Here is a 24,865-nt window from a genome sequence, read left to right as displayed (position 1 = left end):
CCAGCACTACTGGAAATGGCAGATTCTCTGCAACACCAATATTTAGAATATACGTTTGTCCCTGTACCTTGATGTACAGATCTGCTGTTGGATATGACCTCTCATCTCCATGAATGCAGCGAACAGGGATTGTCTCCACATTATTAACTTTATTTGCAGGAACAAAGTCTCGGTGCACAAGAGTCTGAATACTTCCTGAGTCAACAAGGGCCTTTAATGGTTTCCCATCAACCTCAACTAAGGTCATTTTGAAACCATTCTCAAACTCCACTTTAGGCTCCACACTTTGTCGGGGTACAAAACACATCTGAGTTATTTTTGTAGAATTCTTCGGGCACATAGGTTTTGTATGGCCCTCCATCCCACACAAATAACAAATCACAGTCTTGGGTGGAGGTCTTGACGGCATATTGACAGACTGGCTCTTTGGAGGTTTACTCACCCCTGCTTTCTGGTAGTGAGGGACAGATTTTGGAATATCTCTCATTTTCCATGCTGTGTGGCTCCATGGCTGTCCTTTTCTCCGTGCTGCCACAAACACATCAGCCAGCTCTGCAGCCGCCACTGCAGAGTTTGGATTGCGTTCTTTAATCCATATCTGTAACTCAGGAGACAGCATTCTCAAGTATTGCTCTAAAATTAATATTTCACCAACCTCATGCACCGTTTTTCCTTTTGGCTTTACCCATTTCTCATATAACTCTTTCAATCTTGCATATAGTTCTTTTGGATTCTCATCAGGTTTTACCTCCAGCGAACGGAATCTCAGTCTATATGTCTCAGGATTAATGTCATACTTTTGAAGAATAGCTGCTTTAACTTTGTCATAGTCTAGAGAGTCATCCATATCCATATGGACATACGCACCTCTTGCTTTGCCAGTGAGTAAAGGAATCAGATGAAAAACCCAGTCCATTTTTTTCCACCGGCAAACTACAGCCATGCGTTCAAATGTTGTTAAAAAATGTTCAATATCATCCTCCTCTGTCAATTTTTCCAGCCTGGGTTCATAAAAGCAAGACTGACCTGATTGAGGATGTATTTGCTCATTACTGGAGCCAGCACCAGGAGGATCCTCCTCTTCAAAGGACTCTACCTCTGGTTGTTCAGGTTCCTCCATTTGAGGCTCAGGGACCGGGGAGGTACGAGCTTGCACTTCTACCTGCAACAGCTGAAATTGATGTTGTAGTGCTCTAAAGCGCTGTTCCTGGCGGGTAAACTCCACCCTTCTTCTTGCTTCCTGGGCCTCCTGCTGACCCATATGAGAACGAAGGATGGAAATCAGTTCTGACATTGTCGGCTCCTTACCTTGGCTCTCAGTACTATCTACCCCTCCATAGGCTCTATTTTCTTCTTCTCCTTCTACTTGTTCTACCACTCCAACTGGCTGGTTTTGACAATCTCCCTTTGCTCCTCTGCCACTCCTTCCTATTCTGTGCATGGCTTGATAAGTGAAGAGGGGAAAAAAAAAGGGAAAAAAATCCTGTGCCTTCAACTGCTGATCCCACTCCTGACACCACTTGTGATGGACCGAGCAGTGAAGGAAACTTAGGCACAGGTTAAAGTCCAAAAAAATGATTTTTTTATTTAACCCAAAAAACATAATTAGTTAAATCATGCCAAAAGAATCAAAATCTTGGGTCCATAAAAGAGGTCAAAATAACAGAACTCTACTCAAAGTTGACAACACTACTGATAACTCAAACAAACTGACCTAACTTAACGAGACAAAGGGGAAACTTAAATAGTGGCTGATCAGCCCACAAAAACAGGAGAAGGGGTAAAATACACAAAACCTAACTAAACCAAACATAATGAACTCCAATTCCCCCCATGGTCCCGAGTTATGGCATGAACCAATTTGTAGTGTTCCTTTAAAACTCGCTCCGCCCCTTTTCCACCTCTTGGCTCCTTAATCAAGGGACTGGAACAGCTGCAACTAAGGTAACTCAGAAAACAAAAGATTAACCATACATAACAGTGTAAACTAAAATGTGCGCACTTATTTTAGAATGCAGTGTTATGTGGATATGTGAATTAACTCTAAACAAAAACCAGTTATTTATTGTCCTGTAAACTAATGCCTATATTTAAAGAAAGACAAATGTGAAATCAATGTTACTTGTAAGCCTCTACAAACATGGTGGGTATTACCACTGTGTGGCTGTAATTGCAGCCATCACAATAAGAATGAATATGTACAAACCTTCAAGTTTCCTGTGAACACATCGTCTCACCAGCAGAACCAGTAACACCAGTAGAACCACAACATAGACTGATCCAACAGGCAACAGCACAGAGAGAAGAGGAGGAGAGAGTGATGGAGGTAGAACCAGGAGGAGGTGTGTTTGTCTAAAATAAAGCAAACACTGCCAGTAGCGGTTTTAGATACTGGCGACACGGGCAGTTGCCTGGGGCGGCATCACGGGCATCGGCAAAAAAAAAAAAATGCTCGTACTCATACTGCCCCAACGTCAGCCAGCGATTATTGGGAATGGTACAGGCACCAATCGGTTTTCTATCGCCCATTTGCTGGGAGTAAGGGCGCCCTCCGTTTGCGAGGTGCGCCTGCTGCTAGCGGTGCAGGGAGGAGAGGGCGGGGCGGCGGGGGATTCTCTGGCTGGCTGGAGCAGCGTCTAATAACCAACTCTCAAAATAAAAGAAAATAAAAACAAACCAACAAACATGAAAACACCAGACATCATGATACAGACTTATAATTTGCACCGATGTTTTTTTTCGAAATTCTATACGTGAAAAGTGAGCGAGAGCCCTCGGTGCGCCTGCTCGCTGCTGAAGTCAAAGTAAACTTTATTGCCATCTCCGCTACATACAGTCCAGTATATAGAGAGACGAGACGACCAGGCTCCAGTTACAGCAGTGCAAGTAAACAAACAATAAATATAAGAAGAGTAAGAAAATAAATATACACTTTAGGACTCGGGGTAAAGGGATCAATAACAATTTAAAATTCACAGTTTGATGATTTAAAGTCTCACACACAACCCGTCAAAAGGGGAGGGGAACCGGCTGCTTCCAAATAGAGCACATTTCATTCATAATGTTGCAAATCCAAGCCCATTATGTATTCATGATTTGAGTCCTGGGTTGTGTGAAATCTCAGAAATAAACCCTAGACAAAGTGAATCTGTCAACTAAGGTGTAGGTCTATTAGGTTATGTTGTGGTGATCCTCGGGTTGGGGAATGGGTGTTCATACTGGAGTGCAAAATTAAAACCAAGATGGACAAGAAAAGTTCAAAGCCATCAGGTCCTCAGTTTAGAAAAAAGAGAAAAGAAGAAGAGGAGAAACGAGCAAAAGATGCAGGTAAGCAGATGTGTGATTGGATAATGGCAGGTTATCCTGAAACAATCAGAATCAGAATACTTTATTAATCCCTAAGGAAATTATGTGGGTTACAGTTGCTCCAAGAAGAAATGGTAAAAATAGCAACAGTAACAGACTAAACTCCAAACATTATGTTACAGATTTTAATATTAATTAGTCATTGTCAGTTGTTGATTTCTCCTGTTCTCATTGTATGACGTATTATGATGGCTGTTTGGTAGCCGTTTGCATACTATGTATACTCTCTCTCTTCATATGTGTGTGTGTGTACAACAGCTTTATGTTAATGTACAATCCTTAATATGTTTTGCCTGCCAAACAGGCTAGGACCGCCACTGAACACAGTCATTTGGTTGTCGTCACATTGTGAATGTTGAAACATGCAGAAACACAGACAGGTGAGTGTGTCACCTGTGACAGTGATCCAGCTGTTAGTGAGGGGAGGGGCTGTGTGTCTGTGAAAGTGTGTCTCAGCTGGAGGAGCCAAAGATGACATGATGGTGTCAGCTTCACACACACTTGAAAATAAGAAAACGATTATTTAAATTTTTTTTAAAAAACGGTGTAAATTCTTTCATCTTTAATAAAATCATCAGCGTTGCTGCTTTACCAGGTGTAAACAAAGTTTAACATCCAGGCACCCATGAAAACAGAAGTTATTAAATTTAACGGAGTTAGAAGTTAACAGGAAGTTAGCTCGCTAGTTTCCACCTAAACATTTCATACCATTGTTACAGACATGGCCCTTTAAGGGTGAAGCATGACGTGAAATGTATTTTGGGATGTGTGTAGCGGGACTGCTGGTGTGGGTGTGTGGAGAGAGAGCGGAGAAGAAAAAAGTAACGGTTAGCTACAGAAGAGACGGAAAGAAAATAAATTAAAGGAATATAATAACTCCCTCGACAGCCAGAGTTGTGTCGGCGATGCTCGCTGTGAGTAGACTGTTTCAGCCCACTGTACGCGGTGTTCGTGCCTTGGAGAAGAAATAAAGTTCGGTGAAGCAGTTTCCTACACCTCCTTCGATCTTTTTGCTAGCGGAGTTGACCTGTATAGTAAGCTGTTACTGGCTACGAGCCAGTTACGGAACTTTCAAGTAACTGCCAGAGTTTCTTTACTACGGTTCAGGACCGCGGATCTGGCGCGGTAACACCATGTTCTGACTGAGAGATTTTTGAAAGTAATTCAAACGTACAGCTCTGCTACCACTTCCAACATAAGGACAGGAAACTAAACAGCAGTGGCGTTTGCAGGGTTACTGAAGTTGGACTAGCTCGTATATAATGTTGTGCTACGTGATTGCTAGCGACACAGCTATGTTAGCATAGCATTAGCACAATGAAGCTGGAGGATGAACGCCAACTTTTTTTCCACTCGATAAAAGTTAACGAGGGATTCTGGTGGTCAGGGACAAATGCAATCGCATAGCAGGATGCTATACACGGGCCAATTTTTGGTTTTTGGCTAGATAAGTAAGATAAGTAAATGTAGTTTGTTTCCTGAGCGCAGAGCTGCTGGAGCTTGTGTTTCATTCAGAGTGACTGACCTGTGTTAAAGATGACAAATGAGATTTAAAAGGAGGTGATGCACACTGAGAAAACTAGAGTACTCGAACCACAGACCAACTTTATCAGCGGCTGATATCCGGTCACCGGCACACAGCTTTAAAACCTCCGCTGAGTTTTAGCTCTCAGTGATTAAACACAGGACATAATTCACTCAGGTTTTGTCTGTTGGGTCATGTTTACTTCGCTGTGTTATTTACAATTGAGCAAATCGGTTTGGCTGAGGTTAAAGTTACGTTTCATAACTGCATAGTTTTAGTAAAGTTTAATGTCTCACTTGAGCATGTTAGGCTTAACCATTCGTTTTCTTTGTTATCTGGTGTTCATTTGTGTTAAACTTTGTTAAGCATTAATTTTGAATTAAAACTAACATTTAACATCTTTTTATACAAGGAGGAAAGAGGGGGGGGCATTTCCACTGGGAGTACCCACTAAACAACGGCCACCAGGCAAAAGCAATGGTTATGACTCAATCAGTGTGAACCCCGCCCCCTGACTTGGCCACCTGATGGGTGAGGCTGACAGATAAAATAAATTCTTGAAGACAGCCGCAGGGCCAGGACTGCCAAAATGAATTAAATAAATACATAAATAAACTTAAATAATTAAGTAAATGTGTCAATTTATTAAAATTGGAAATAATTGAATGAATAATTTATTGACATTTTAAATGAAATGAATGGGCATTTCATTAATTATTGTAATGTTTATTTAATTAATTAATTAATTCCAATTTTAATTAATTAATGTAACATTTAATTAATTATTTAATGGTGGATTAAATTAATTGATTTTGGTACTCCTGGCCCGCCACACTACGGCCCCTAGAAGACTGTGGTTACTGGTGTCTCTAGCTTCACATGTCGCAGATCAGAATCACTGCTTTGATTCCCGGTGGGTGTGCTGCTGAGTGGTGAACAACTGTTAGACACATGAACGGGTTGGTTGTGTACCGGGGGATTCTGTTTAGGACTACGCTTCCTCCTCATGTTCCCGGCTGTCAGGGACAATCTGCCAGAGGTAACGCTACCTTCGGCTGCACAGCCACAGTTTTTTGTGAAGCCAAGTGTTCAGTACAGAGCTACAAATAGGCTAGATTTATTAAAAGTGTCTTTATTGCTAAAGAGGCCGAGGAGTAACTAAACATCCGAAACACTGAGCAGGAAAGTGCAGGAGGGACAGGTGCAGAGGCCATGCAAACCCATATGGAAAAGAAAACTTATAAAAGATTTGCATCAGATGTGGCCTACTTCATATAGTGAATCATATAAGGCTTACATGATTTACTCATGAAAGTGGCCACTTTCTCATTACTTTCATATATTGTTTTAGTAAGTATCCAAAACATTCAAGTTTCATTATATAATCTTTCAAGAGATCTTATATCAGTTTTCACTCTTGTATGCTTTTCATACAAGTTTCACACAAGACAGATACAAACTTTATCAGATTTATATATATCTTTTCCATATGGGTAGAACTTGACTGCATGCAGAGGTGGAACCCCTAACCCTACTCAAGTAAATTTGAATAAATGTAAGTCAATGGAAGTGTTTGGAAAAATGTGCTTCTAAAAATACTTTTATTTAGTTCATTCACTGATGAGCTGCTGTAACATGAATCAAAAGGGTGATTTGACACCTCAGCATGCAGTCACGTTCTATAGAGTTTTGCTAATGACCTAATCATTTTATTCAGGTGTGTTGCAGCAGGGACGCATTCAAAAGTTTCAGGACACCGGCCCTTGAGGACTGCAGTTGGAGACCCATGCTCTTAGTGCTTCTTACGGTGTGTTCACACCGAACGCGATAGACGCGAACGAAAACGCCCCAAACGCCCCTAATTTGACGCGTGCACATTCGCACCTCAATGCGTGTCCAAGAAAAATCCATCGCGTCTCAAAATTGCATATTTTGAAGCGCGTGAACCGGAAATGTGGGAGGAAGTTGTGCCAGACCGGTATCTTTGCTAGATGGCAGCTGTGGAGCTAGCGTTTGAAGAGAGAGTCTCCCTTCTCCCGTTGTGGTCCTACAATAAAGCTGCCTTTTCAGTTAAATTCCCATATGAGAGTCCTGCATTTGGGTCCGTCCTCCTGCCAGCCACACAGCCAACTGCGACAATTACAGACCAAATTTATCTACCGGCTTGACTGGCGGCTGCAAAACATTGCAAGATAATCTTGGTCAGGTATTCTTCCAGTCCACAACTTTACCACGAGTGTTGTTATATCAATTTGGAGGGATGACTCTATTATCTATATAGTCCACTTTGGATGGTCTGATTTAGAAGAGACGATTTCCAAGAGTTGAAGTGGGGCTTCCTGACAGAAACACAATTCAAAATCTATTTTGTTTGACAGGGAGATGATGGATTAAATATCACAAGGATAGAATAATCCTTTAATTGTCCCACAAGCGGAAATTTGGGTGTAACAGCAGCAAGAAAACACATATACAAACAAACAGTGCACAAGACACAGAACAGAAACATACACAATTCTTACATATTTACATGAAGGACAATGGTTACCAAAAACTGAGTACCATACTGTTGTTAAATTAAATTAAATTAAATACAGATAAGAGGCAACCCTGGTTATAGTGTGAATCGGTTGATAAAATAGTGCAAGAAACAGCGCTGATGTAAACATCTGTGTTTGTTGGGAGCAGTTCTGATTGTACAGTCTGACAGCTGCAGGGAGGAAGGACCTGCAGAAACGCTCCTTCATGCATCGAGGATGCAGCAGTCTGTCACTGAAGCAGCTCTGCAGTTCAGCAACATCTACATGCATGGGGTGGGAGACTCTGTCCATCAGAGATGTTATTTTGGCCAGAGTCCTTCTGTCTCCCACCACCTGCACTGGGTCCAGGGTGCATCCCAGAACAGAGCTGGCCTTCCTGATGAGTTTATCCAACCTCTTCCTCTCAGCTGCAGATAAACTGCTGCTCCAACATACAACACTGTAAAAAATGACAGATGCCACCACAGAGTCATAGAAGGTCTTTAAAAGCGCTCCCTGGACTCCAAATGACCTCAGCCGCCTCAGCAGGTAGAGTCTGCTCTGACCCTTCCTGTAAAGAGCTTCATCCCTGTACTTATACTTTTGTGTTGCTCTCTCATCACATTTTCATTATTCTCATCACTGCTTAAAACAACACACATCTCTGTCTCTGTTTTTTTAACTGTCCTTTCTCCAAAACAGAAAGTAGCATTACAGCTGTTTCAGGCTGAGAAACACCAAACACTCTTCGTATTATCATTCATATGTCATCCACACAACTATTTTATTTCTTTTTGTCCACTGGGCAGGTGACCTGCAGAATCATGTCTGCCCCAGCTGGATACCTTTTCACACACACCGTGACCTCAGACACGCTCACAATCACTTCTGCTTAGAGCACAATTTCATTTCATTCGTCAGACTTCTTTTAAGTTTGCAGCAGGCAACGTGACTGAGTATTGTGTCAAGATAAGTAGGAAGACCACGCTATAATGGACAGTTTAAGGAAAAAAGAGAAGAAGGACGACCACAGAGCAGCAGACTGATGCACTTTTACCACAGAGCATGAAGGAAACATGCAGGACCAGTGTTATCAGCCAAACCCAAACACACTGCAGCAAGAAGCTCCATCAAGTCACTGATGGATATAAAGGACGTTTTATCTGTTCAGTCTCTTCATATGTCTCATGTTCACATGTTCCATATCTTAACTGTGTGTACCGACAAACACGCATGTGTGGGCCTCGTCTGAGCCCTGACATTTATGGCTCAGTCACAGCACTGCTGAATGTGATGTCATCCAACAACAAATACCTGCTGTAGAGCTGCAACAAAGTCCTTCTAGAAGCAAATCCACCCACTCTGTCTACATGGCTGTGGACACAATTTAAACACTGAGGCTTCAAAATGCAGCATCTACAACACTCACTCTGCCTCCATCCAGCCTTTATTTAGATTTGATGCATCAGTCTCCATGGTGATGAGTACAATTGGCAGCTGAAACTGTTGTGAACTTCTCCATGAGTCATATTTCCTGTTTCAGAGCTGCTGATTGGCTCTTTGGGCCCTTTACCTTCAGGAGTCATGGACGAAGCACTGAAGTCGTTCACAGAGAGAAGTGTGAACTGATCAAGCAAAGAAACTGAAACATTTCAAACGGAAGAAACTGAACTGTTTCCTAATTCCTGTGACTCTGACCTTTGACCTGTGTGTTTATTATCTTTATTATTTTTAAATCTTTGATGTTTGATGTTTCCCTTTGAATCCCCCTGAAGATCCTGACAGTGAAGCACGTACATAATACTCCAGCCTTTCAACTCTGAGCTTATTTAGTTCTATTAATACACTGAAATCTCATTTGTGTCATGAAGAAAGTCTTTAATCAAACAGAATTCAAAGATCAGAAACATTTCATATATGGAGTTAAACATGAATCATTGTTTCAACAATAGATTTATTGTTGTCAGAAACAGACAAGAAGACAACAACAAACTGCTCCTCCCATTCAACACATGTCAGTCCATATCCCAGCAAACTAAATCATCTCCATTTACACATCAAATAGAAACATGAATCACTTGTAATGATTAGAAACTTGATAGAATTTCAAATCTAGTTTGGGGAGTCATTCAGTGAGAAACAGTGAAATGATTTTCCATGTGAAAAGGTGGACAGCAGAAACAGAAAGAAACAGTGAGAACTAAAAGAGAAACAAAGAGCTTTGGAACAACGAGGCAGCAGGAGGACAGCTGCAGTTTAACAGCTTCAATTCACTGACAGGAAACAACATTAGAAATATCATCATCCTCAACTCATCTGCTGCACTGACACTGACACCTTCAACGGCAACACCTTCACTTTACCACCATGTACAGTGCTAATGAATGGAAACATCCTGTGAGTGAAAGTGTGTGTGAAGGTGTGTATGTGTGTGTTAGTATCAGGATCAGAGAACGACAGCTTTCCTCTGTTCCAGTCCAGATTCACTCTGATCCTCTGGAGCTTCTTCTGGACTGAGAGAGCAGTGAAACCAGCTGATGTTGAACATGTGTAGTATTCACCTTCATAGAACCGTAATCTCCATAATCCAGAAAGCATGTCTCCCTTCCTCTGCACAGACTCTGCTAACACACCCAGATTCCACCATGTACTGTCTCCAACATCAACATCCCAGCTGTGAGTCCCTGAGTTAAAGCCCTCAGAGCCCAGGACAGAGTAGGACCAATCAAACCTCTCTGGATTATCAGAAAGCTGCTGCCTCTCTCCTCCTCGTCTCACACTGGTCAGATCTTCAGACAGGATGAGGTTTAGACCAGCAGTGTTTGGGTCCAGAATGAGAGGAGTGTAGGAGACCATGTCCTTCATGTTGTTCCAGATGTTGAAGGTCAGGTTGCCCAGGTGTTTGGCCTGGTCTATCAGAGCTCCTGAGGGCAGCTGTGGATCATCCAGCAGGGGGCAGCGCTGGACTCTTTCCACTGCAGCCTTGTAGTTGTGCAGGAATGAGACGTCTTCAGCTCTCAGCTCCTCCTCTGTGGCTCTGACTGTGTCTGAAAGAGCTGCCATCTCTCTGCTCAGAGCCTCCATCTTCTCCTTCATCATCCCACTCTTCTGCTCCTCTTCCTCCCTCAGTGCAGCCAGCCTGGCCTCCTCTTCCTCTGCTAGAAACTGCTGAAGCTTCTTAAACTGCTCCTTAATCTGCCTCTCTGTGTGTCGGGCCTGGACCTTAATGTGTTCTGCTGTTTGATCAAACTTCACTTGAACTTCTTCACAAACCTTTAACTTCTTCTTTAAGGGCTCCAGAGTTTCCTGAAGTTCCTTCTTGTGTTGTTGTGCAGCTTCATCGATGGGTCTGAATCTGTGATTGGTGTGTTTTTCTGAGTCTCTGCAGACGAGACACACTGGCTGCTGATGGTCCAGACAGAAGAGTTTGAGTTTCTCAGAGTGCAGACTGCAGAGAGCCTCTGAAGCTCTCTGATCTCTCTCCTGTAAGAACGACTCACACAGGTTCTTTAAAGCCAGATTTAAAGGTGGTTCCTTTGAAGATCTTCTCTTACAAACTGGACACTCGTGTGTTTGTCTCTCTCTCCACCATCTCTTCAGACAGTCTTTACAGAAGCTGTGGCTACATGACAGAATAACAGGATCTCTGAAGACCTCCTGACAGACCGGACAGCAGAGATCCTCCTCTGATCTGGAAGCCATTGAGTCTGTGAGTGAAGCTGAAAACAGCAGACAGGAAGTACAGTCAGTCCTGGCTCCCCTCCCTCCTCTACCACCTTCACTGAAACTTCCTTTGAGTCGTGTTTTTGCTCAAACTCACCTTCAGTGTGTGGAGCGTCAGCAGCTTGAAGCAGCAGTGTTGGAGTTTTCCACTTTTCTCTCCTGTAGCTGGACTCACTCAGAGGAAGCTGCTAGTTTGGTCTGAGCTCAGTCTGATCGTCTGTGCGTCTCTCTTTACTGAGGACGAAGAACTTCCTGTTTCCTGGTTTGTCACATTTGAGTGACGTGAGGGGAGGAGACAAATGTTGCTGTTTGACTTTTAACTAAGGTGTGTTTCAATCCTGCCTGCAGCTCAAAAACTGTAAAACAGGTTTTGTGTCTTTTCACCTCCACAGGTCACAACATGAAACCTGTTGTGAAGTTTATAAAATAAAGTGTCACTCGGTGGTGCAGCTGTTTGTCAGCTTCTGTTTCAGACTTTGTTCTGCTTCTTGTTCATGTTCCCAGCAGTGGGAGTGTAGTGCAGTCACACACACACAGGTGGTGTTAAGGTGGATTCACTTAGTTACAGACAGTGGTGTTATTTCTTGTAACTAAGGGTGTGTTTCACTCCAAAGTTCAGACATTAACCTGCCAGAAGTTGTAAAAGTTACTAATAAAGAGCTTTTCTCTCATTTCACATGCAGGTCAGAGCATGAAAGCTGTGATGCAGCAGTTTGAGAGAAATTGCTGCTGATATAAAATATTTTTTGTGGTTTTACAAAATATATAAAAGAGCAGAAAGAAAAGAAATAAGTGTAAAGAGTGCAGCAAAATGCATGTTTTAGTGTGAGTTGGTTCATCTGATCTGGTTGTGTAAAAGTCACTGCATGACACTGAGTGTTACTTTTGTGTTACTGACACTCATCTCTGACATCTCTTTCTCTTACTTTCTTTTTTCTGTTATTTAGTCAAAAATCTTTCAAAGAAATAATGAATTCTCCACACGTGTTTGAAGGTTGCTGATACGTTCATCTAGCACAGACCTATTGCTGGAACGCCAAGACAATTCTACTACAATGGCAAAAACAAGACGCAGGTCACCAGAGCTCTTTGTGTTGCTCGTGCATGAGGGAGAGAACTGTGACGAGCATCGTTCCCTCCAAGTAAGCAAATGAATGTTAATAGTCAAACATAGAAATTAACATTTGCAAAATCATTCCAGCTTTGTGGTGCATCTCCTCCAGGTGTGTAAATCACACATGCAGAGTGGTTTGAGTTCCTCAGAGCTTCATAAATGTCTCTTCCAGTTGTTTCTATCACTGTCCATATGACCAGAGTCCAAATGTATGCAGACATGGGTATAACAAACATACCAGTTAGTTTTGCTGTTTGTCAATGTGGCTTTCAGTTATCTTCAAGGCTGCAGGCCTTTGTCAGCACTCCTGTTTTATGGCCTCTATCAACCCTCATCACCTCATTTCATGCATTCTTCCTGTGGGGGGGTACTTATGACTCCTCTGTTGTCCTTTCGTCTCTGCAGAAAACCTTTTTTGGAAAGGGTATTGGATTCAATTATTTTACTGCTGTTATAACCCCACCTGTTGAGTCACTTCAGCAGTCTTGTTCATGATACAAATGACAACAACAATGACACAAAGGAAGACCCTCTTCAGAGTGTCAAAGTATGCATAGCACAGTGACACAGCATTAGGTGATGTTCATAGGAAATTGCTGTCAGTCATTCCCCGTCACCACCATAGCTTCTGGTTTCTGTTCACAGAATAATGATGCCATCCTTGAACTTCCTCTCTGCACGGTCGATTGGAGCTTGGAACGCTCCCCTCATCCTTCAGATCTCCATCTGTTGTCCACAATCTCCTCGTGATTACCTCTGGAAAGCCCCGTGGCACAGCTCTCCATCCAATGCAGCTTTATGGTCATTGCTGTGGTTCCAGAATCTTCTCATGATGACCAGTAGGTCCCCAAACAGCATGACCTTTGACCTCAACCCCTGCCTGGGCTGTCAGCTATGGTCCCTACTTCTCGCTGGGTCTCTGAAGATTTCTCAGGAGATTCCACCCTTGGGATCATTTCTTCCAGCAATGCTCTGCTGCACCTGTATCTCCTTACTAGAGGAAAAACTTCTATTTGGAAAACATGTCAACCATCATCAAACCAAATTTTCCTTTCAGTTCAGTGAACTTCTCTTATCAAAAAAATATAATTATTTATTAATTATATTATTCGTTTATCACGTTTTCACTTTCACTTATAGGCCATCAAAGTGTTTCTTATCTTTACCCAAATGATTGGAGCAGAACTTAAAATCTATAAGCTGTAAAAACTTTATATTTGAAGACTGAAAGAGACCCAGGAAGTGGTCACAGGACGAGGGTGACAGACTGTCTGAAGTAGTTAGAACAAGACAAGGCTGTTGGACCAGGTGTGCTTGCTTTTGAAACTGTGTCTTAATTCCACCTGTTTCACATACAAGGGTCAGTTCTACAGGCAGGAACATGGGTGTGCCGTGGGCTCCCCAGTTTCACCCATTGTGGGCAACTTGTATATGGAAGACGTGGAAAAGAGGGCTTTGCTATCCTACCCTGAAACACCACCAAGTCATTGGTTCAGGTATGTGGATGACACCTGGGTGAACACACAAACCTCCATCTCTGGTTTCTTTGACTGGAGGTTGTTGATTATTTGATGATTTCACAACACTGTATGTGATGTCACTGGTGATGTCATCTTCTCCATCTGCTGAAATGAGTTAAAGTAAACACTTTTAAGATTTAAGAATCTAAATGGACCAAATTATGATGACAGAATGGAAACAAAATACCACAATGAATAAGAATGAATATGTACAAACCTTCAAGTTTCCTGTGAACACATCGTCTCACCAGCAGAACCAGTAACACCAGTAGAACCACAACATAGACTGATCCAACAGGCAACAGCACAGAGAGAAGAGGAGGAGAGAGTGATGGAGGTAGAACCAGGAGGAGGTGTGTTTGTCTAAAATAAAGCAAACACTGCCAGTAGCGGTTTTAGATACGGGCGACACCGGCGGTTGCCCGGGGCGGCATTGTGGTGGGGGGCGGCATCACGGGCATCGGCAAAAAAAAAAAAAAAAAAATACTTGTACTCTTGCTGCCCTGACGTCAGCCAGCGATTATTGGGAATGGTACAGGCACCGATCGGTTTTCTATTACCCATCTGCTGGGAGTAAGGGCGCCCTCCGTTTGCGAGGTGCGCCTGCTGCTTGCGGCACAGGAAGGAGAGGGCGGGGGATTCTCTGGCTGGCTGGAGCAGCGTCTAATAACCAACTCAAAACAAAATAAAAACAAACCAACAAACACGAAAACACCAGACATCATGATACAGACTTATAATTTGCACCGATGTTTTTTCAAAATTCTATACATGAAAAGTGAGCGAGAGCCCTCGGTGCGCCTGCTCGCTGCTGAAGTCAAAGTAAACTTTATTGTCATCTCCGCTACATACAGTCCAGTTTATAGAGAGACGAGACGACCAGGCTCCAGTTACAGCAGTGCAAGTAAACAAACAATAAATATAAGAAGAGTAAGAAAATAAATATACACTTTAGGACTCGGGGTAAAGGGATCAATAACAATTTAAAATTTACAGTTTGATGATTTAAAGTCTCACACAACCCGTCGAAAGGGGAGGGGGGCCGGCTGCTTCCAAATAGAGCACATTTCATTCATAATGTTGTAAATCCAAGCCCATTATGTATTCATGATTTGAATCCTGGGTTGTGTGAAATCTCAGAAATACACCTTAGACAAAGTGAATCTGTCAACTAAGGTGTAGGTCTATTAGGTTATGTTGTGGTGATCCTGGGGTTGAGGGATGGGTGTTCATACTGGAGTGCAAAATTAAAACCAAGATGGACAAGAAAAGTTCAAAGCCATCAGGTGCTCAGTTTAGAAAAAAGAGAAAAGAAGAGGAGGAGAGACGAGCAAAAGATGCAGGTAAGCAGATGTGTGATTGGATAATGGCAGGTCATCCTGAAACAATCAGAATCAGAATACTTTATTAATCCCTAAGGAAATTATGTGAGTTACAGTTGCTCCAAGAAGAAATGGTAAAAATAGCAACAGTAACAGACTAAACTCCAAACATTATGTTACAGATTTTAATATTAATTAGTCATTGTCAATTGTTGATTTGTCCCGTTCTCATTGTATGACGAATTATGATGGCTGTTTGGTAGCCGTTTGCATACTATGCATACTCTCTCTCTTCATATGTGTGTGTGTATTTAATGGGTGTATTAGAAAATAATTTATATTTCACCAAAGATCCATCCTGCAATGTTATCTTGCTTTGTCAGTATTGGTTATGTATATGTGTTTATTTATATATGTTTATTTTCTGTATTTATATTTTGGGAGCTTTTATTTTGTTTGTGTGACCTTTGACTTCCCGCGAAGTCACTTCCTGTAGCTGCGTGCTATTTTCCTCAGTCGTGTAGAGGCCCCGCTGAGGAGAGGTGTTCATGCAGAAGTCCAGTAGTGAAGTGAAGTCGCTGTACTGTTTTGTTTTTATTTTAAACAGTTCTGGGAGAATAAATCCATCCAGCTGGCAAAGTGAGAGCTGACTCCTCTGGTCATTCGCACAACACAACACAGAGAATTAACGGCAATCAGAGTTTAAGGCCAGACCGGCTACAGTGGTGCCGTGACCCGGATCCACACCACTTCAGACTTGCTCATCGTGGTTCGTGGAGACGCGATCAACATCAGTTTGGTCACCAGAGGTTGCTGTAATGGACAATGTAATGTAAGCTTTGAACACAAATCCCAAGCGTTCTAAGAAACACTTGCACCCTTTTTTTTGGACTGTTGTTTACAAGGTAAATGTAATTCTGCTGTTTGCATTGTACATATGTTAGAACAATGGATGATGAAAAAATTTCAAGTGACGGGTTCAGCTTTGCCATGGGAAGAGGGAGGGTAATTGAGGGGTTGCCTAGTACTCCAGTTCGTAGTGCAGGCTCCCCAGCTTTCTGTTCCACTTGCATACTTGGTTGCACATCTTCCAGTAGTGGTAATGGTAAATCATTCTCAGACCCTTCAGCCATAGCAGACCCAGCATTAAATGACCTAATAACACACATAGCTCAACAGGTGGGGCAGACCATTAGGGAACAGTTGAAAAAGGAATGTGGGGAAAGGGATGACGGGGCCGCACAAGCTCAGAGCAGTGTAAGCCAGCCACCCAGTGAGCCCACTTACCTTAACCTGACTGGGGCGAAGCTAGTCCTGCAGTCAGATGTGAGAGAGCCTCCAGTCTTCAGAGGAGATGGGTCGGATAAACATACAGTCTGTGAGTGGGAGGAGCTGATGAGAATGTATGTCAAGAAGCGAGCAACACCCCTTCAGGAACAGTACCAAGAAATAATGTTCAAGTTGATGGGCAAAGCTAAGGACATTGTAAGGATAACTCTGAGAAGCACCCCATCGTTAAAACCTTGTGAGAATCCAAATGTTATATATGACATACTGAGGCAACATTTCAGTGACATGACATATTCGTGTATGCCTATGGCCGATTTCTACAGCACAGTTCCAGTGCCAGGAGAAACTCCTGTAGAATATTGGGTCAGACTGAATAAGGCAGTTGATGCAGCAGAAGAAAGCCTGAAGAGGCTCAGACGGCACATGGAGGATCCCTGCCAGGAGGCAGCCATGATGTTTGTGAAGTACTGCCCTGATCCCACCCTTGCTGCTGTTTTCAAGTTCAAGGCACCAGATAAGTGGACAGCCAGTGAGATTCAGGAGCATGTGAATCGGTACCAGCTTGAGATGAAAGAGCGTATGCTCCCCAGGTCTAAGTGTCTCACACCAGTTAAAGCTAACATCCAGACCCCTGCAGCTGATGGTCTAGCGACATCAATGCACCCGGGAGAAACACAGGTGCAGGCGGGATCAAATGAGACAGTAAAGGCCCCTTGTAACGACAGTTGCCTGAAATTACTAATCAGCCTTTTTGACCATGCTTTGTCGCAGAATAACCAGGTTGCAGACAAGCAGCTTCCTCCAGGTCAGGCCCGACCCAGATGTTGTAGAGTATGCCAGTCCCCTGAACATTCTACCCTTGCGCATTGTAGGCAGAAACACCTATGCCTTGCATGCTTTGAGCCAAACCATATTAAGAGAAACTGCCCTCGTCGCTCACCTATTCAAAGGCACCCTGCCTCCCAACCTCATGACACCCAGCCTTTAAACTAGCTGGCCCGCATTTGGTGAGGGGATGTGTGGGCACAGATGTTGAAACCCTCGGCAGTGATGATGTTGAAAAGCATTACATTAAAGCATGTGCAGCCGCACCAGATGGTGTTAAGGTGGTAGTACAAAACACACAGAGAGTTGGCCCGTTTGACAAACTGTTTTACACTCCTGTCAGCATTAATAACAGACACCACATGCAGGGTATGCTTGACTCTGGTTCCATGGCGTGCACACTCAGTGAGCAAGCAGAACAGAGTATGCTGAGTGAGAATATACTGCCAGAACCCACTCCCCTGCCTCAAGAAATAGTGCTAGTAGGCTGTGGTGGCACACTTACCAAGCCCAAATGCATGTATGAAGTTGAAATGAAACTGTATGGAGAGACCTGTATTGTTCCCATCCTTGTAGTGCCAGGTCAGCGTGATGATATAATCATTGGCACAAATGTCATCCGGTTTCTCATGCATCAGTTGATAATAACCAATGACTATTGGCGCCTCGTGTCAGGTGGCGGTTGTCCCCCAGAGTGTGAGCAGTTTCTTGACCTCATGGCTAATTCGTCCAGATGGAGAGGTGAAGAACTCCCAGACAAGATCGGCACAGTCAAGCTTCAGCAGTCAGTCACCTTGTTAGCAAGACAAGAGCATCTAGTCTGGGGCAAGCTGCCGAGTGATGTTTCTATGTCACCAGGGAGCACAGTGATTGTTGAAGCCACTTCGTCAAAGTCCATGCCATGTAACATCATGGTTGGCCGCATCATAACGCCATTGTGGGGTGATAGGTGGGTTCCCATGAAGGTCACTAACCTGTTGGATAAACCAGTCACCCTGAAAAGAAACAGTAAGTTGGCTGACGTGTCCCCTTGTGTTGCTGTTGAGGATTTTGAAGTTTTCCAGGGCACCTGTCGACCCCAGAAATCTGTGCAGGAGGAAGAAAAGGATGATGCACACCTCACTGATCTTAAACAGAGACTAAAACACGTTGGGCTCAGTGAAATTGATATTGACCTGTGCCATGTTGGTCAAGGGGGGAAGGAGAAATTGGTTAAAATGCTTGAGAAGTACAATGACATTTTCTCCAAGCATACACATGACTGTGGCAAGGCCGAAGGCTTTGTACACCGCATCAGGCTAACTGATGAGAGGCCATTCCGCCTTCCTTACTACCGAGTCCCTCCAGCACATTACCAAAAGCTGCGACAAGTTTTGTCTGAAATGGAAGAACAGGAAATCATCAGAAGGTCTATGAGCGAGTATGCCTCTCCACTGGTGTTAGTGTGGAAAAAGGATGGTAGTTTAAGAATCTGCACTGACTTCAGATGGCTGAATGCAAGGACCCTCAAAGATGCACACCCACTGCCACACCAGTCTGACTGCCTTGCTGCATTGGGTGGAAATACCTACTTCAGCACCATGGATCTGACCTCGGGATTTTATAACATCCCTATGGCAGAGGAAGACAAGAAATACACAGCATTTACAACCCCAATGGGATTGTTGAGTTAAAACAGGCACCAATGATGGTGTATACAGAAAGCTGAAGCCCTCTGACTGGACAGATGAATGTGACGCAGCTCTGTCTAATCTGAAAGAGAAGCTGTTGAATTGTGTAGTCCTTACACATCCAGACTTTTCTTTGCCTTTGATATTGTCCATTGATGCTTCATTAGATGGGCTCGGTGCTGTATTGTCACAAATACCAGCTCGACAGCAGAAAGCTCGTCCAATTGCTTTTGCAAGTAAGACCCTGAGCAATTCACAGAAAAAGTACCCAGCCCACAGGCTAGAGTTTTTGGCATTGAAATGGAGTGTGTGTGAGAAGTTCAGTCACTGGCTAAGAGGTCATCCCTTTACAGTGTGGACAGATAACAACCCTCTCACCTACATCATGACAAAACCAAAGCTTGATGCTTGTGAGCAGCGTTGGGTGTCCAAGCTTGCTCCTTACACATTTGATCTGAAGCACATACCTGGTACCAAGAACGTCGTAGCTGATGATCTCAGCAGAGACCCCTTTGCAACAACAGTCAGCCATAGGCTGATCACAGAGCAGTACAGTCACCTCCTTGCTGAATCTGAGAGTGTCAGTTCTGAGGGAATACAAAATGCATTCCGGTTGAAGGTCCAAGGTCAACGCGTAGACACACCACCTTTCCGCACCACAGGACTGCAGCCGCCCTCGTCTCAGCCTGGGTGTGATGCTATGGATGTTAAGGCAATCCTGGATTTTCACAGTGAGTGGGATCTGGCTGCTGAAACAAGGGCTGTGGAACTGTTCCAGTCAGTTCAGGACCTAGTGTTGCCAGGACAGGAGTAATTTCCTGTGTCCACACTAGAGGAACTCCAGCATAGCCAGGAACTTGATCCCAGTATTTCAAAGATCTTACCATTTGTCACAAGGAGAAGGCGACCTTCCAGGCGTGAAAGGGCAGGATTTGATGCGAAGGCCATGGCGTTATTTAAACAGTGGGAAAGGCTTAGGATCCAAAATGGAGTTCTCTATCGGATCACAAAGGACCCCCTGAGTAAACAAAGGAGACATCAGTTTGTTTTGCCTGACAGTCTCAGAGCAAAGGCATTGAATGGTGTCCATGATATTGCAGGACATCAGGGGCAAGCGAAGACTTTATATCTCGCAAGACAACGGTTCTTTTGGGCGAAGATGGAGTCTGATATAAAAGAGTATGTCAAATGTTGTCAAAGATGCATCCTGGCCAAAACACCAGAACCCTCTGCTCGAGCCCCACTTGAGAGCATCAGAACCTCCGCCCCTATGGAGCTGGTGTGTTTGGATTTTTGGAGTGCGGAGGATAGTAAGCAACGCTCAGTAGATGTTCTTGTCCTTACGGATCATTTCACTAAGCTAGCCCATGCCTTCCCTTGCACAAACCAGACTGCAAAGCAGGTGGCTAAGAAACTATGGGACCATGTTTTCTGTGTGTATGGGTTTCCTGAGGGGATTCACTCCGATCAGGGGGCAAATTCTGAAAGTGAGCTCTTGGCAGAACTGCTCAAGTTCTCGGGGGTCTCCAAATCCCATACTACGGCATACCACCCCATCGGAAATGGAGGGACTGAGAGGTTTAATAGGACACTTGGCAACATGCTTAGGTCCTTGCCCCTCAGAGAAAAGAACAAGTGGCCTCAACAAATACAGAGTCTGACATTTGCATATAATGCAACTGTACATGAGACCATGGGTTTTGCCCCATTTCAGCTCATGTTTGGCCGCATCCCGAGGCTCCCCGTTGATGTGATGTTTAAACAGGTGCTCTGTGATCCTGTAGTTGTGGATCAAAAAAGTTATGTGAAAACACTCATGTCACATCTTCATGAGGCAGCTAAGATTGCCCAGACTCATGCCATCAAGGAACAAGACAAACAGGCAAAAGGATATAACAGAAAAGTAAAGGGCACTCATCTGAACATAGGAGACAGAGTACTCATTGCAAATAAGGGTGAAAGAGGAAAGAAGAAACTTGCTGACAAGTGGGATGCAACAGTGTACACATTCAGAGACAGAAATCTGCAGACTCACACATACAAGTTGGAAGATGACAGAGGCAACATAAAGGTGGTACATCGCAACCTGGTTTTAAATATCAGCTTCCTGCTAGTAGTGACCGCTGAACTGTGTGACACTGGATCAGAGGGAGGGTCATGTGCGTCAGACCAGTTAGATTCCTTGGATGAGGAGACTGCAGAGGAGAGGACCAGTGCTTGGATCAACTCAGATGATGATGAGAGTCAGGAGACCCTGAGTAAGGGACTCTCAGGATTGGGCAAGACAAGTCAACAAGCTCCAGAGGTGGTTGCAGGGGATTCAACCCAGTGTTCCCTGGTAGGAGAGGACTGCCCAGACAGAGACACAGACTTGGACAGTTTGGTAGCAGAACCTGACTTAGACTCCCCGTCTGTGTTAGATACATTTTCAGAAACTGCGCTCACTCACTCGCATCCATTAGACACAGACTGTGATGCACACACCAAGCCCCTACCAGTAGCCCCAGTGCATGTCGCCGACGCGCAGATGCCTCCAACGAATGTTTGTCATGATGTGGGTCCACAAGGACAGCCACGGGCAGGCCCGGACAATGTTGTCATGACGCGAGCCGGCCGAGTCAGCAAAAGAGTTAATAGACTCATTGAGTCCATGGTTCAGAAGCCTTTTGGCTTTAAGCGTTTGGCAAATTCAGTTAGCAGAAGGTCTCAGTCTCTTCTTACGCTGTTTTAAGTAAACCCAGGTGTTTACAGATCTTTCTGTATTTTGATTCTAGGGGACAGTATCATTATGGCACAATTAAATAGTGTGTTTTTAAGGTAGTGATGTGTGTGGATGGCCGGGAATGTGTGTGTGGTGTAAATGGCATCACACTGATCTAAGAAAGGCTGAGGCCTGATCACCCTCATGCTCTTTCTGAACCTATCTGGTAGGTGGCTTATACAGCTGAGACTAGAGCTTATAGCTCGGAGGTTTAAACCCGTGCCCAGGAGCCATAAATTCTGTAGATTTGTCCCTGTGTTCCGATTAGATTGTTCACCTGACTGTTCTGGATTTTGGTGAAATCTAGGAGTGGATGTAACAAGTGTATTAGAAAATAATTTATATTTAACCAAAGATCCATCCTGCAGTGTTATCTTGCTTTGTCAGTATTGGTTATGTATATGTGTTTATTTATATATGTTTATTTTCTGTATTTATATTTTGGGAGCTTTTATTTTGTTTGTGTGACCTTTGACTTCCCGCGAAGTCACTTCCTGTAGCTGCGCGCTATTTTCCTCAGTCGTGTAGAGGCCCCGCTGAGGAGAGGTGTTCATGCAGAAGTCCAGTAGTGAAGTGAAGTCGCTGTACTGTTTTGTTTTTATTTTAAACAGTTCTGGGAGAATAAATCCATCCAGCTGGCAAAGTGAGAGCTGACTCCTCTGGTCATTCGCACAACACAACGCAGAGAATTAACGGCAATCAGAGTTTAAGGCCAGACCGGCTACATGTACAACAGCTTTATGTTAATGTACAATCCTTAATATGTTTTGCCTGCCAAACAGGCTAGGACCGCCACTGAAAACAGTCATTTGGTTGTCGTCACATTGTGAATGTTGAAACATGCAGAAACACAGACAGGTGAGTGTGTCACCTGTGACAGTGATCCGGCTGTTTGTGGGGTAGGGGCTGTGTGTCTGTGAAGGTGTGTCTCAGCTGGAGGAGCCAAAGATGACATGAGGGTGTCAGCGTCACACACACTTGAAAATAAGAAAACGATTATTTAAATTTTTTTTTTAAAAACGGTGTAAATTCTTTCATCTTTAATAAAATCATCAGCGTTGCTGCTTTACCAGGTGTAAACAAAGTTTAACATCCAGGCACCCATGAAAAAAGAAGTTATTAAATTTAACGGAGTTAGAAGTTAACAGGAAGTTAGCTCGCTAGTTTCCACCTAAACATTTCATACCATTGTTACAGGCATGGCCCTTTAAGGGTGAAGCCTGATGGGAAATGTATTTTGGGATGTGTGTAGCGGGACTGCTGGTGTGGGTGTGTGGAGAGAGAGCGGAGAAGAAAAAAAGTAACGGTTAGCTACAGAAGAGACGGAAAGAAAATAAATTAACGGAATATAATAACTCCCTCGACAGCCAGAGTTGTGTCGGCGATGCTCGCTGTGAGTAGACTGTTTCAGCCCACTGTACGCGGTGTTCGTGCCTTGGAGAAGAAATAAAGTTCGGTGAAGCAGTTTCCTACGCCTCCTTCGATCTTTTTGCTAGCAGAGTTGACCTGTATAGTAAGCTGTTACTGGCTACGAGCCAGTTACGGAACTTTCAAGTAACTGCCAGAGTTTCTTTACTACGGTTCGGGACCGCGGATCTGGCGCGGTAACACCATGTTCTGACTGAGCGATTTTTGAAAGTAATTCAAACCCAGATAGCAAGGAAACATTGAAACAACGTAGAGTCAATATCAGGCGACGTCATTGAACCAACGTTGAAGTGTGACGTTGACCTAACGTCACTCTTGCACCCTTTATTAATGTTGAAACAACGTCAGGTTTTGATGTTGAATCAATGTTGAAACCTGACATTGAAACAATGTCAGATTCTGATATTGAAACACTGTTGAGCTATGGTGTTGATTTTCCACCTCTTTCGCACAGTTGCTTTTTATTAAAACAACAGTTAAATCATGACTGGAAATCTACCTTTCTTTATAAGTATTTTAACCAATACTAAACTACTGCATGTTTCCATCAATACTTAAACCACCTAAACACATAATTGTACTTATTCCTCAAATTGGATACCCTTTATAAAAAACAACAACAACAAATGTCTCACAATGTATCATGTCAATATTAATATCCTAAAATAAGAAAGCATTGCATGTGATGTTACAGAGAAAAAAAATAAACAAAAAAAGGTCAATAGGCATGTTTCGTTTGCTAAATACTTTATTAAAAGACAGTTTCCTATTTACATTTATATGTTTCACAGAAGTTTGTAATTTTTTACTCTGGGATGGGGATGCATGATGTGCGTCCTGCACCACCCATACCCATACGATCTGGGGCGTATCGGAGCCATTTCTGCACTGCTTGTGCAAAGACAAACTCGGACATAGAGTTTGCCCCTAACTGCTGCGTCAGGCCATCTAGGAAAAAAATACACACACACAAACAAAAAAAGTGAATTAGAGCACATGAATAAGCTCTTGTTAACTGTCTTCAGCGGGGAGAAAGTATGTAAACTCCTAGGCTGATAAACATGAAAGTCACCAGGCGTAAATCTGCAAACTGCCGCATTTGATTCCCAAAGAGCTATGAGCGGAAAAAGTGATAAGTCTTAGCATGGTGTGCCGTGTATCCTTTAAAACAAAATAAACATGGGGTCCTCGGGCTGTACAACTACAACCCGAGGACTAAACAAGCCAAAGACCAAAGACTCCATCTCCAGATTAACCGGACATGAAAGTCTTGTTATTAAGAAAGACAAAGTAATATAGCAAAAAAAACTGTAAAACTTACCACCATATATGCATTTGCAGAGCGCTGTATCTTTAAATGCCCTTTTTTGCTTTGTCTGGTCCTTGGTTTTTTTCCCTGCCCAGTTGAGTACCGAGGCCAGCTCATTTGTAATGGCATAAGCCATTACACGGCGGACTCGCACCTCCAGTGTGGTCCCTCCAATCAAGGCAAAGCGTCTCACCTATAGACACATTTTAAGAGATGGAATTAGCGTGTCTCATGTCTTAAATGTGTATGCAAGTGCTTGTGTGTTTAATCAACAGGCCGTTGTTATGTATTTAAATCACATCTGACAGCTATTACACTTTATAGTTACAAAGTGTACATAACCTTTATATACTTACCATTGCCTTATTTGCCTCTTATGATTGAAGAGCTGCCTCTGCATTGTTTAGCTCCTCAATGTTGTGCAAGGGCAAATCCAGAGGCAGTACCCCAGCATTCATTGCAGCAGGGGTGGCGGATGGCTCTGACCTCCTCA

The 24,865-nt window shown here is 43.4% G+C and overlaps 2 protein-coding genes across 2 annotated transcripts in view; both read right to left on the bottom strand.

The window, feature by feature from the left end:
* Positions 1 to 24,865, bottom strand: part of LOC148103442 (low affinity immunoglobulin gamma Fc region receptor III-like) — a 61,264-nt gene that overhangs the window by 11,985 nt on the left and 24,414 nt on the right. The window contains exons 5-6 of the mRNA XM_087838107.1: positions 13,985 to 14,053; positions 13,777 to 13,872 (exon numbers count right to left, since the gene is read on the bottom strand). Of these exons, the coding sequence (XP_087694233.1) occupies positions 13,777 to 13,872; positions 13,985 to 14,053 (165 nt within the window). The remainder of the gene's footprint in view (positions 1 to 13,776; positions 13,873 to 13,984; positions 14,054 to 24,865) is intronic.
* Positions 9,664 to 11,112, bottom strand: LOC148103443 (nuclear factor 7, brain-like). Its single transcript, XM_087838715.1, has one exon. The coding sequence runs from the start codon at positions 11,110 to 11,112 to the stop codon at positions 9,718 to 9,720; it is 1,395 nt and encodes a 464-aa protein (XP_087694841.1). The 3' UTR covers positions 9,664 to 9,717.

The sequence above is a fragment of the Neolamprologus brichardi genome, chromosome 3 (genome assembly GCF_056152115.1).
Source record: "Neolamprologus brichardi isolate AB-2024 chromosome 3, ASM5615211v1, whole genome shotgun sequence".
NCBI lineage: Eukaryota > Metazoa > Chordata > Actinopteri > Cichliformes > Cichlidae > Neolamprologus > Neolamprologus brichardi.
The sequence above is the reverse complement of the archived record's forward strand: the minus strand, read 5'-3'. Positions and strand labels throughout refer to the sequence as shown.